Genomic DNA, 12,703 nt, shown 5'->3' on the forward strand with positions numbered 1-12,703 from the left:
GTTAACATTGTTGTGAACCGAAATGTGGGCACTAGGAATTGATTCTGGGTCACCTGCAAGAGCAGATTCTAGATCCTCTACAGTTTTTATGATGAATTTAATTATAAAAGTTTCCAATTGGCCGGGTGGTGGCGGCGCGGCGGCGGCGGCGGCGGCGGCGGCGGCGGCGGCGCACGCCTTTAATCCCAGCACTCGGGAGGCAGGGCCAGGCGGATCGCTGTGAGTTCGAGGCCAGCCTGGGCTACCAAGTGAGCTCCAGGAAAGGCACAAAACTACGCAGAGAAACCCTGTCTCGAAAAACCAAAAAAAAAAAAAAAAAAAAAAAAAGTTTCCAATTATGTTACTGGTCATGTGCTAATATTAAAAATCATTTTTAAGCCGGGCGGTGGTGGCGCACGCCTTTAATCCCAGCACTCGGGAGGCAGAGCCAGGCGGATCTCTGTGAGTTCGAGGCCAGCCTGGGCTACCAAGTGAGCTCCAGGAAAGGCACAAAACTACGCAGAGAAACCCTGTCTCGAAAAACCAAAAAAAAAAAAAAATCATTTTTATTGAATTAAATTCAATTCCCCCCAAAATCCTTAGATGTGGTTTAATTATACCATGTCCTTTCTTCTCATCAAACTATTTTGATGCATTTTGGAAAATGTTTAGAAATCTGTACCTCTCTTTACTATGATGTGTAAGATTCATCAGGTCTGGTCTAGGCTTAGGAAAAACAGTTGAACATTTTTCACATCTTTAGAAATTTTGATTCTTTAAAATGTCAGCATTGAAAAACTGGCTAGAAGGATGGTATCAAACCAGCTCCCCATCCAAATGGGAAACCTCAGACAATCACATTTTATTGGAAACAAAGGTGTCATGCTTAAGAGTCTTCTGGTCCTTTATCAGAAACCTTTTCATCTTCAGAATTTCTTCTGAAGTTACTCCAGAAAGCCTGCTGTTTTCTGCAGTGCTGGGTTCAAATTCAGGGGCTTGCCTAGGCTCGTCAAATATCCAACCAGTCACTCCAGTCCCCCAAGAGGATTTTAGAGCCCCAAAGAATAGACCAGGCTACATAAATTCCAAAAAATATGTGATATTTATTACAAGTGAAAGGATAAATCACAAACTGGAGCATGGAAATGAAATCATGTAGGAAGCTGGGGAAGGCACACTTACACAGAAACACACACACACACACACACACTCACACACCACACACACACACACACACACCACACCACACACCAATACACAGAGCTGGGTATAGACTTGGTTTAGATTTTTTTGTTTTAGTAGCTTAGAAGGATCACCTATTTAATGTATTTTGTCTATTATGGAGCAGACCAATATTTTGGAGAATATGGTCTAATTTGAGAACATCAGATGTGAAAGTTTTGCAGGCATTCACAAATTACCTGATGATAGGAAGAGGATTTTTCAATCCTTGGAGAGGCTTAAAGGATGAGAGCTGCCTTTCCAACTTTGCTCGGCAGAGCTGAGAGCTAGAAAGGCTTTCCAGGCTTATGGATGCAAGCAAACAACTGATGCCATCTTATTGTCCCCATGCTATCCTACATCTGTGAGCAGAGATGTACTAATTTATCATAGTGCTTAAATACTGTGCAGTTGTTGACAATAAAATTAACGGAGAAACATACATAGATGAGCATGTGTGGGGCGTGGGGCCTGTGTCTGTAAATGCTCCCGATCTTAGGTACTGGTTAGTGTAAACTGTGGGGTAACAGCAGGATTGGCAGCTGTTTGCAGCAGGCACCTTTCATATCTACTTTCCTGAACTCCTTATGCTACTTTCTATATCTTCTTTAGATCTATCAGATGGCCCTCTGCCAAAGGGGGCCCATGACCAAAATGACAAGGAGTTCACTTGCCTTTGCTGCTGTCATGCATTCAGTTTTCTGGGACCCCAGAGTGTCACCTTTTATTCACTGTTAGGGAAATAAAAATAGGGGTTGTCCCAATGAGTGCCTACTGTGTCAAAATGAAGGAGTTATACACTGAAGATGGTTCTTCCAGGGAGGTCTGGGGTCACCTGTGAGGTGCCCTAGTAGTAAACACTTTTCCTTTAGCATCAAATAATTAAGCCTTTGTTACCATTAAGGTGGTCTGTAGTGTTCCGTTCTCAACTGAAGTATGCAGTATTAATATAATGAAAGTGAAATTTTGGTTAGGTTTAGGAAGTCAAAGAGTTGTGCCTAAGATCTAACTGCCAAGCATTAGGTATGTGCCGGGCACAGTGGCACAGAGCTGTTAACTCCAGCATCTGGAAGGTAGACTTAGAAACATCAAGAGTCCAAGGTCATTCTCAGCTATGCTGTGAGTTTCAGGACAGTGACGCACTACATGTGACCCCATTTCACAAAACAAACAACAAATGACAATTACATCTATGGAACTTAGAGAAACTTTTTACTTAATGTGTAAAATAAACAATTTATCCTTCCTGATACTAAAACCACCCCACCCTATCATGGCTTTTGGTTTCTGTAGTGGTAGTGATGGATTAGAGGGCAGAGTTCACACTCTTGTAGTGTGTAATCCCACATACCCGTCACAATGAGTTTTAGATTGTATTTTTAGCAACTACATTCATCGGCTCAATAAACTAATGGAAACAAATGGAAGATTCTACAGGGGCAAATAAATATAAGCTGTGCAGGAGGTAGTTGAACTTTACCACGGTGCTGTCTCTGGGTCTGGTAATCCAGACCTGGAGCCTAAGGGCTCCACATTACCAGTCCTAGTCTACATATTGCATCAACAGTGCCTGGGTGTCCACACACCTCAGGCTTTCATCCCTCCCAAGTGTGTTCATCCCAAAGGCCGTGGCGCTCCTCTGGATTCTTTGGTACTCAGTGGCATATATTGCTCCTTTTGTACAGCCATGCTGATACTGTGAACAGTACCTGTAAAAGAAAAAGAAAAAAACAACAAGGTGAGTATTTATTCTGCAGCACATTTTGTACGCAGCCTCAGACTGCTCTAGGTTTGCCTTTTACACAAATTCAGCCCCATGGTGCTGAGCTTCCTTCTAGGTTTCCTGTATTAATTATTCTTATCCCAGTTGTCTGTTACCTCCAGTTTGCATGAGCGCTTTGAAAGGAAAAAAGAACAAGTGTGTGTGGGGAGAGTGGTGGTGGTGGAGGTGGTGGTGGTGGTGGTGGTAGTGGGGTGCCTGAAGACTCAGAGGAGTGTGTTTGGGTTTTCTGGCTCCAGGGACTTGGTTCTTAAGTACTCCACCATGACTCCTATCTTTCGTGTTGGCTTCAGCTCCCTATCTAATTTCTTTTTCTTTTGAATTAAAATGTAACTAGAATTTTGAAACTTACTTTGCCCAATCAGGGAAATCTTGCCTTTTCTCACACCCTCCCAAGTTTTAACTGAATTTTCCTTTTTGTCCTTTTTTTTTTTTTTTGAATATAGCACTTGTATTTACAAAATATACAGAAAAGTGGACACTTCTAAATACGAAGGAAAATTGTTATAGAAAGGTCAAACAAAATCACCAGCAATCACTCTAAGTGAAAGCTTCATTAAAAACATAGATGATCCCAAAGGAACTACTTTTCAAATCTCTAAACTAAGCATTTATGTTAAGTATTTTGACATCACAATTTTGAGATTTTACTGGAGTGCTTGACTGTTTTGTAAAAGTGGTTTTATATTTGCATTTCAAATTAGAGCTCAGAAAATTAGCTTTAATAGTTTAGCAATTTAATATACAATAAAAAAAAGCGAAAAACAGAAACAAGGTTACAAAATCTAAAAATTCAAGAGTGCTCAAGATCGCCCGCTTTTAGACCTGTTTTTTGGTTAAACCTTCCAAAGCTAGTAGAATTCAAAACCATGCTAATCATAACTTGAAATGTCCTCAAGCTGCGTTCTGCAGGCGCTGCAATACTTCAGAGCTGACACTATCAGAAAGGTAACAGCATTATAATAAACTCATAGATGGTACACAAAACGTCTTAAGACCTCAGCTATAAAAAGTGAGAATGCCATTTTATTTGCCACAGAAATGAGGGAAGAAACGTCAGTGAAATAAATTTGATAACATGACTCACACTTCATTATAGGCGATTTCCCCAAATTTACACCATTCACATTTGGCTGAACTAAAAAGAACTGAAGAAAGGAACTTGTAAGTAGGACACTTATGTTCCTTCAAATGAGTTTCAAGAAGCACACTAGATAAAATACACCCTTGGCTTAGGCTCAGCAATCTTCTTGGTCAGTCTGCTTTACAAGAATCATAAAATACTTCTTATAAAACATCTATAAAATTTTTTTGGCTCAGCCTTAAATGTAAAAATTAGGATATTCAAACCCATACTATTTCCTGTTCAGACTTTTCCTCCTGTTACATTTAGAATTGCCTAGACAATTAGTCTAGGCTGTACAAGTAGTCATTTTACTAGGATTATTGTGTTCATCAAATTTAGCACCCGTGGATTAAGAGTAATGAGAATAGGGCTAATTAAAGTATTTCACGTGTGCTCCAGTTCCTCACTAACGGATGAATTTTATTTAGAACATAAGGAAGCACATGTACCACCACATCCTACAGGCACCTAGGACTTGAGTGAATTCAGAGACTTAAAAAAAAAAAAAGCTCTAAAAATCATACTTGAAATTTCTAAAATCTAATTGAACCATTTTGCCTTTCTTCCCAGTTTCATATGGAGATAAGGGATGAGGTGTCAGATTAGCGCGTGGACCAATTATAAACTTACATATTTATCCCCCCACCCGCCCCCGCAGTGAAATACAAGTTCGACACTACATGCTTTCCAGGCTTAAAAGCACACCGCACCAGTCCTTGGTCAGGGAGGCTCACTTTTTAAATAAACACTGCCAGAAGAATGTCCTCAAATGAAGACTGAAGTCACTCTCCCTTTCCCAGAAACGGTGAGGAAGAGGAGACAAATATGTCTCCGACTTGCACAGATCTCCTTTTCTTTTCCGAAGAAGGTGGATGGGCGAAAAGGCAATGCTCAGTCCTCCATGGCAAAGTCTTTGGTCTTTTCCTCCTGGTCCCCCACTTTGTAGCGCAGAAGCACGCGCAGGCGTCGGGGTTGTCCCGGGAGGGCAGCAGAGTGATCTCCCCTGAAATGTCCGTATCTTGTTCCACCGGCACCGGCTCATTCAGGTAGAGGAGCGCCTGCTTCCAGTGAGTGGCCGGGTGAAAGGGCGAGGTGGACAGCACCAGGGTTTCTCCGAGTCCCCTCCAGGAAGGTCACCTGAAACCAGATGGCAAAACCATGCAGAGGCGCGGAGCCATAGCAGCTGCAGCGGAAGCGCCCGCCTACACCGGCCTCCAGCTCTTGCTCCAGGCCGGCGCGGGCCAGCTCGAGCTGGGCAAAACGCTGCGGCCGGGCCAGCACGTCCTCGCCGGACAGACCCTGCACCACGATCTCCGAGTGGCCCATGAGGCAGCGCGTGGCGAAGCTTTCCAGGCAGCTCATGTCCACGCCGTAGTGCTGTTTCACCTGGCTCCAGAAACCCAGGCGCCATTCCAGCATCTGGTCGCTAATCGGGGCCACGAAAAGCTCCGCGGAAGCTGGCAGGAGGAGACCGCCCTCCTTCAGCCATTTGGTCCGCGCGTGCAGCACGGAGCTCAGCATGGACTCGTGCAGAAGTCCGTAGCCCATCCATTCGCTCACGATGGCGTCCACCTGCTCCGGCAGCTCCACCGTCTCCACCGGGCCCGGCAGGACGTGCACGCGGTCCTCCAACCCGTTGAGCCGCACGACCTCCCGGCCTGTTGCCAGATGGCGCTGGCCTCCACCGCGTACACGCGCCGGGCACCGGCCTGGGCGCAGAAGATGCTCAGAATGCCGGTACCCGCGCCCACGTCCAGCACGGTCTTGCCTCGCAGCGCGGCCCAGTTCCGCAGGATGCCCAGGCGGTAGGCGTCGGTGCGGACGCGGTCGGCGATCATCTCCTCGTGGACCGATACGTCGGAGTAGCACTCGTAGTACAGCTGGTCTCGCTCGCGCTTAGTCCTCCGGGGTCGTGGCGGGGCTGCCTCCTGCTCCCCGCCATCTTCCTCCCCGGCTCCCTCCCCTCCTGCGCCGCCACCCCCCGACTCCAGCTTTCTTTTCTTGATCAGCGACATCTTGGCCGCGGCAACCGGCCCCCAGCAGGCTTTGCGCGGTGTGGCGAGCGGGCTCCGAGTCCCGGGGCCTGCCGGGATTTGTAGTCCCCGCTGGTCGTCCCGCCTCCTTCGGGCGGAGGCGTGCAAAGAGTTTCTTTTGCCTACAGGACACTTTTGTTCCGCCTCTCCAAACCCTTTACTTACTGTTTCCCTATGACCACACTATTATCCTGGGATTCTTTCCGTTCTCGCTCTTTCCTTCCGTCCCTCAGCCTCTTTCGGTTTCACCCATTCTTGAAGCAGACACACCCACTTACAGCTATGTGTTTCTGCTCCCCTTGTCCGATCCCCGCCTCTGCTACTGAATTTTGGTGGCACGGTTCCTGTCCCTTCCCTGACGCTTGTAACTCATCAAGCTCTCTATTCTAACTGGAGTTAGGAAACAAAGAATGTGTAAGTGGGGCAAAGTGAAAACCTTAACACAAGATCTTGGTTCTGAGTCCAAAGTGATCCCCCAATGGACTGAAAGATCCAGGGCAAAAAGTAGAGTTGCTGTGGCCATCAGATGACCTTACACCCTCCATTGTGTTTCCAGAGAATTGTTCACTTTGACTTGAGTCCTGTTCTGAGAATTCTATGGTTCAAACTAAAGAACAATTATCATCAGTCATATGATACTCTAAAACCCATTACCAGGAAGTGTATCTGTTGATGTAATCAACCGTCTTATTAAATAAGAAACACAGAAACAATGTAAAAGAGAAAGCCAAGAGGTCAGAGCTCAGAGATAAAATCTCACCCTTCCGCCTGCGGTGTCCCAGCTTCCGGAAAAGTGCCCAATTTTCTGTCTGTTCGTCTATTTATAGTATTTTGTTCTGCCTTCTCATTGGTTGTAAACCCAAACACGTGACTGCCTCGTCACTGTCTGAATGTACAGCCCCCTAGGTCTTAAAGGCATATGTCTCCAATGCTGGCTGTATCCCTGAACACACAGAGATCTATGGGATTAAAGGCGTGTGCCACCACCGCCACACTCTTGCTATGGCTCTAATAGCTCTGACCCCCGGGCAACTTTATTTATTAATATACAATCAAAATCACATTTCAGTACAATTAGATTACCACCACATGTATCTGCTAACTAGTTTATATATGAACATATACAAACACACATAAATCTATGTATCCATACATAAATATTTTCTCAAGGAAATGATGGAATTCTTATCTTTTGACTACTTTTCCAATGCAACTCACTTTTCAAACCCCGGTCTGTCTCCTTGTAAAGGCAGACTTGATACCCACATCCTCAGTTATTTTATTTTTTTCTGTCATTCAAGCAGGAGCTATTAATCTGTTTTCATTGTCCATAACAGAAATACAATAATTTAAAAAATATGTGCTGCCTGGAGCTGGAGAGATGGCTCAGTAATTTAGAGCACTGGCTGCTCTTCCTGAAGACCCGAGTTAGACAGCCAACACCCACATGAAGGCTCACAACTGGCTTTAACCCCAATCCCAGGGAATCTGTTGCCCTCCTCTGGCCCCCAGGAGCTCCAAGTAGGAGTGTGATGCACAGAGAAACATTCAGACAAAATACACATAAGTATGCAATTCATAATTTTGTTTGTTTTTGTTTTTCGAGACAGGGTTTCTCTGTGTAGCTTTGCGCCTTTCCTGGAACTCGCTTTGGAGACCAGACTGGCCTCAAACTCACAAAGATCCACCTGGCTCTGTCTCCCGAGTGCTGGGATTAAAGGCGTACGCCACCACCGCCCGGCCATAAATTTTTAAGGTGTGTGCCACTACCGCCCGGCTCATAAATTTTGTTTTGTTTTGTTTTGTTTTGTTTTTCGAGACAGGGTTTCTCTGTGCAGCTTTGCGCATTTCCTGGAGCTCACTTGGTAGCCCAGGCTGGCCTCGAACTCACAGAGATCCGCCTGGCTCTGCCTCCCGAGTGCTGGGATTAAAGGCGTGCACCACCACCGCCCGGCTTAAGTGTCTGGTTTTTTAAAGTTATTTAATTAATTAAATAAGTGAGTTGTTATGCATGGGTGCATACACATAAATGCCATGGCATGCTTATGGAGGTCAAAGGACAACTGAGGAAGGTGGCACTTTCCTTGTCGTGTACTTGGGATCCAACTCCAGTCTCCAGGCTTGGCTATGAGTATTCTCCTACTGAGCCATCTCCTGGACTTAGAACGCGTTCATTATTAACCCAATTTTCAGTTCACTTCTTTGTGGTTTCTTGTAAAACTATGCTAAACAAAATTTTGCTGGTTCATCTGCTTTTCTTCATTTTTTATTAGCAAAACCCAGTTCTACTGAAGATGAAAGTGTCTTTCTATCCTGGCAATCAGTCTCCAAAGAATCTCATTGCAGCTAGCCACACCCCTAACTAATCCATTCTTCTTCTGGCTTACAAGTAGGGGCTTTACAAAAATCTATAAGATAACATCACTTGAGGGATTTCCCATTCTCTGATTAGGAGAATCAAGTAACTTCAGGTCATTTCCATTTCATCTCATGCAGCATTCCAAACTCCTCAGTGGGATTAAGACATACTGTCCTTCTGACACCAATAGTTCTTTCTTGGATGACATATTCGCTTATGTGTGTAGTGGGTAGCTGTTCTAGTTTTGACCTGGAAGTATGTCGATGTAATTCTGAATGGTGTTATTAAATAAGAAACACAGAGCCAAATGCAGAGTTAAAAGCCCAGAGATCGAGCAGCAGCCAAGAGCTAAGACCAAGACCTCCTTCTTACCCCTTGCTGTCATTGTTGTCCTTCCCCTCAGAAAGACATCTACTTGCTGTGTGTCTGTCTTTTTATTGACTTTCAATTCTGCCTTCTCATTGGTTGTAAACCCAACCACATGACCTTCTTGTCTCTATGGTTGGTATTGAGATTAAAGCGTGTGTCTCTCTGGGCGGTGGTGGTGCATGCCTTTAATACCAGCACTTAGGAGGCAGAGGCAGGTGGATCTCTGTGAGTTCAAGGCCAACATGGACTACAGAGTGAGTTCTAGGACAGGCTCCAAAGCCACACATAGACACCCTGTCTCGAAAAACCAAAAAAAAAAAAAAAAAGCGTGTGTCTCCCTGCTGGCTGTGTCCTTGAACACACAGAGATCTGCCTGTCATGTGATTGGGATTAAGAGCATGTACTACCACTGCCAGACTTCTGCTAAAGGGCTTGCTATTAGCACTGACCCCTGGGCAACTTTATTTATTAACATACAAATAAAATCATATTTCAGCACAAATAAAATATCACCACAGAAGTACTACCCCAAGTGAGGCTTCTGGTAACTATCATGACTACCTATGACCTGCTCTGAGGCGGAGCAGAGATGGGAGCCCTTAAGACCCAAGATCTGGATGTGCTGGCTTTCTTTGTTCCTGGTGATTCTAGATGCTGAATGGTAGACCAAGCGGAGTTCTCCAGAGAACCCAGCTGGACTGCACCTCACCTCTCCCAGATCCTGTAACCAATCCCTTTACTAGCTGTAAGTTACCCCCCAAAATAAACCTCCTTTTTAACTACATGGAGTTGCCTTAATAAATCCTCCAACATACGTGTGGCCAAAGTGTGGAAAAGAACTCCCTCTTTATCATTCCACATCAATGGCCTGACTGAGAATGGCCTTCCTTGTCTAATATTTTCCAGTCTAAGATGCTGGTGTTTTCCTTCATAGATTTTGTTATTAACTGTTTCTATTTAATTTATTTGTTTTCTAAGGAAGCCCATGAGACTTGGACTTCTGGTGTTGTCTCTAGCAGGAGAACAAGGGCACCTGGGAATGACTCAGTGAGCAATCTTGACTGAACTGTTGTGGACAAACAATCATGTTTTCATCTAGACAAAGAACCCAAGTTTTGTTAAGTATGATGATATCACACTGGAAAACTCAGAAACATTCAAGTATGGACTGAATTCAAGATCTCAGAAATGAGAATAGTTTCATTTTACCTTCTCTTGCAGGTAGAATAAAGATAAGGCCACAAGTGCAAATTGTAGAGAAGAAAAAGCCTGTGACACTTCCCTTTACTATAGCTTGGCTTGCCATAGAGAGGAATTTATTGCTTATTCTACCACATGGAGTAGTTTTTAGTGGGAAAGGGATCTAGATCAAAGCTGTCTCAGCACTGAAGATCACTAGGAACTCTTACACTACTCCCTCCTCAGGCAGGAGAGTTGTGGCTGTGCTGGATGAATATTCTCTCTGTTTCCTTTGTAGTGGGATACCTTCACATCCATCGGGTGGTGAAACCCAATGCTTTTCAAACGAATGGACCTTGAAGCAATACATTTTGGCTAGCAATTAAATAAAGATGAAATAGATTAGAAAATATTAAAACTATGAGATGATAAAGGCTAGCTATTGTTTAAATAGACCTTTTTTGAGTTGAGTACAATATATATATATATATATATATATATATATATATATATATTTCTTGCTTTATGTTAAAGAGTTTAACATTCACAGCTTACTGTTGTCCCTAACCTTTGAATTTTAATATGTCCACATCTCTTTGGGGTTGTGTGATGGCTAGTCTTGGTTGTCAACTTGACTATATCTGGAATTAACTAAAACCCAAGCAACTGAACACACCTGTGAGGAATATTTCTAAATTGGATCATTGAGAAGATCTACCCTATTCTGGATTGTTTAAGGTTGGAAGACCCACCCTAAAATCCAGGCAATACCTGTGGCATCCCACATAAAGGACATGGAAAATAGAATGTTTTGCTCTCTGCCTGTTGTTCTCAATCTGGATACCAAGTTCATCTTATCCCATTGTTAGTGTTCCTTCACTGACACTAGAATCTACTTTCTTAGGACTTCTACATAGATCAAAGACAAGTTGAGACATCCAGGCTCATGGCATAAAAAACTACTGGATTCTAGGCAATTCAGGAAGACAGCCATTATTGACTACCCAGACCATAGCCTCTGGGCTACTTTAATAAATTTTGTATGTGTGCATGCATGTGTGAATTCTGTCAGTTATGTTCCTCTAGAGAACTCTGAGCAATACAGGTTGCTATTCAATTATCTCCATCTTTGTAGTTTTAGATGATACTCAAACAGTATGTGTTTGTAGGCTATTCAGTTGGTCTGTAGTTCTACAGTGCTTTTCCATATCACATCAGAGCGTTTTACATATGTTTTTCCCATGTCATATTGTAGCCATCTGAATATCAAGATTTTGTATCTTCGTTTTTTTATGTTGAGAACTTGGTACATTGTTTGGGAATCCCAGCCAATTCCATACTGCAGATTGTTGATTCTGGAATCACAGGATCATTGCTGTGTTCATTTTATATGACTGGGAAAGTCTCGATCGATCTTTGGCATCACACAATTAATGGGCTTGTTCAGTCATCCGTTTATTCAACAAGTATCCTGGGTGTCTATTCTGCATTAAATATTATTCTAAAATCAGGTGACATCCCCATAAACAGAAAGAGCGGAAACCCTCCGCTGGAGGAGCTTGTATTCTACTGCGAGTCTTCATATGCAAATTAGCATGCCGCTTGCATGTCAGCCTTCTCCCCTGTACTAGTGTGTATTTCTTACTTCTCCCCGATGAAGAGACTATAGTTTAAAATGTATGTTAAAACCTACTGTAGAGACTGGAGAGACTTCCTCTGGTGTCTCAAGAATTCATTGTAATTCTCAGAGTGTGTGCTGAAGAAGGGTTAAAGAGCAGTGACATGAAAAATGTTATCAACACCGATTTGATATGAATATTCATTAAGTGGTGTAGTTCTTGCCACCCTGCAGTTACTACAAAACTGCCAGCGTCAAAAGAGGCACTTCTGTCAAGAGAAGGAAAATCCTTTGCAGAAAATAACAATAAAAGGTGGTGAGTTTTGTGTTTGAATAAGAATGTCAAACATAAAACCTAAGCATATTTTGTATTCTTGGTATATGCAGTGTCTTTTAGAGCCATGTTGTGTTGACCCAGCTATTAAACTCAATACTACACAGATGAATGACAACATCCCATGATGCTATTATGAGTGGATGTGTTTCATTTCCTAAAAAAATATTAATGAATTTTACTTAGGTAGCAGCAACAGGGATATTATGAACTTACCCCACATTTTCAATTAAGTTCAGATTTATTGACCTCTTAGAGAATAGAATATAGCATCTTAACAATTTCAAGTATCCATATTGGATAGGATAGTCTTACTGTTTCTATTGTGAATCAGAGCACCCAAATGGATACAGTAGGAACATGGGGATTCACTTTACAACATGGGAGGAAGCAATGTGCCTGTGCCTGCATGAAATGAGCAGTGTGCTCAAGAGCTCTAGGCATAGTAAGGATGAGGCAGCTTAATGAAAATCAGGTATTAGGACTAATAAGTATCACTTAATGAGATCTTTCCCTCTCTTGTGAAAATCTTTACTATGAAAGAAAGTAAATCATTAGCTTCTATCAGATGTATATGCTTTCACTGTATTTTAATTTGTTTCTGAGGGCATTTAAAGAGCCTAGGAGTAATGTTTCAGATGGGATACAGTAGTAGGGTGCTTGCTTATAAAAAAACAAGACGGTTCTATCCACAACTCTGGAGAG

General features: G+C 43.1%; 1 protein-coding gene across 1 annotated transcript; it reads right to left on the reverse strand.

Moving 5' to 3' along the window:
• Window positions 1-2,703: 2,703 nt before the first annotated feature.
• Window positions 2,704-6,839, reverse strand: LOC114700275 (protein arginine N-methyltransferase 6-like). The gene is given in 5 exon segments (XM_037207799.1): window positions 2,704-2,909; window positions 4,841-5,074; window positions 5,077-5,210; window positions 5,212-5,764; window positions 5,767-6,839. Coding segments are annotated over 4 exon segments (1,119 nt in total). The 5' UTR covers window positions 6,122-6,839; the 3' UTR covers window positions 2,704-2,909; window positions 4,841-4,997.
• Between the last annotated feature and the right edge of the window lie 5,864 nt (window positions 6,840-12,703).

Source organism: Peromyscus leucopus, chromosome 7 (genome assembly GCF_004664715.2).
Source record: "Peromyscus leucopus breed LL Stock chromosome 7, UCI_PerLeu_2.1, whole genome shotgun sequence".
In the NCBI taxonomy this organism is placed as follows: domain Eukaryota; kingdom Metazoa; phylum Chordata; class Mammalia; order Rodentia; family Cricetidae; genus Peromyscus; species Peromyscus leucopus.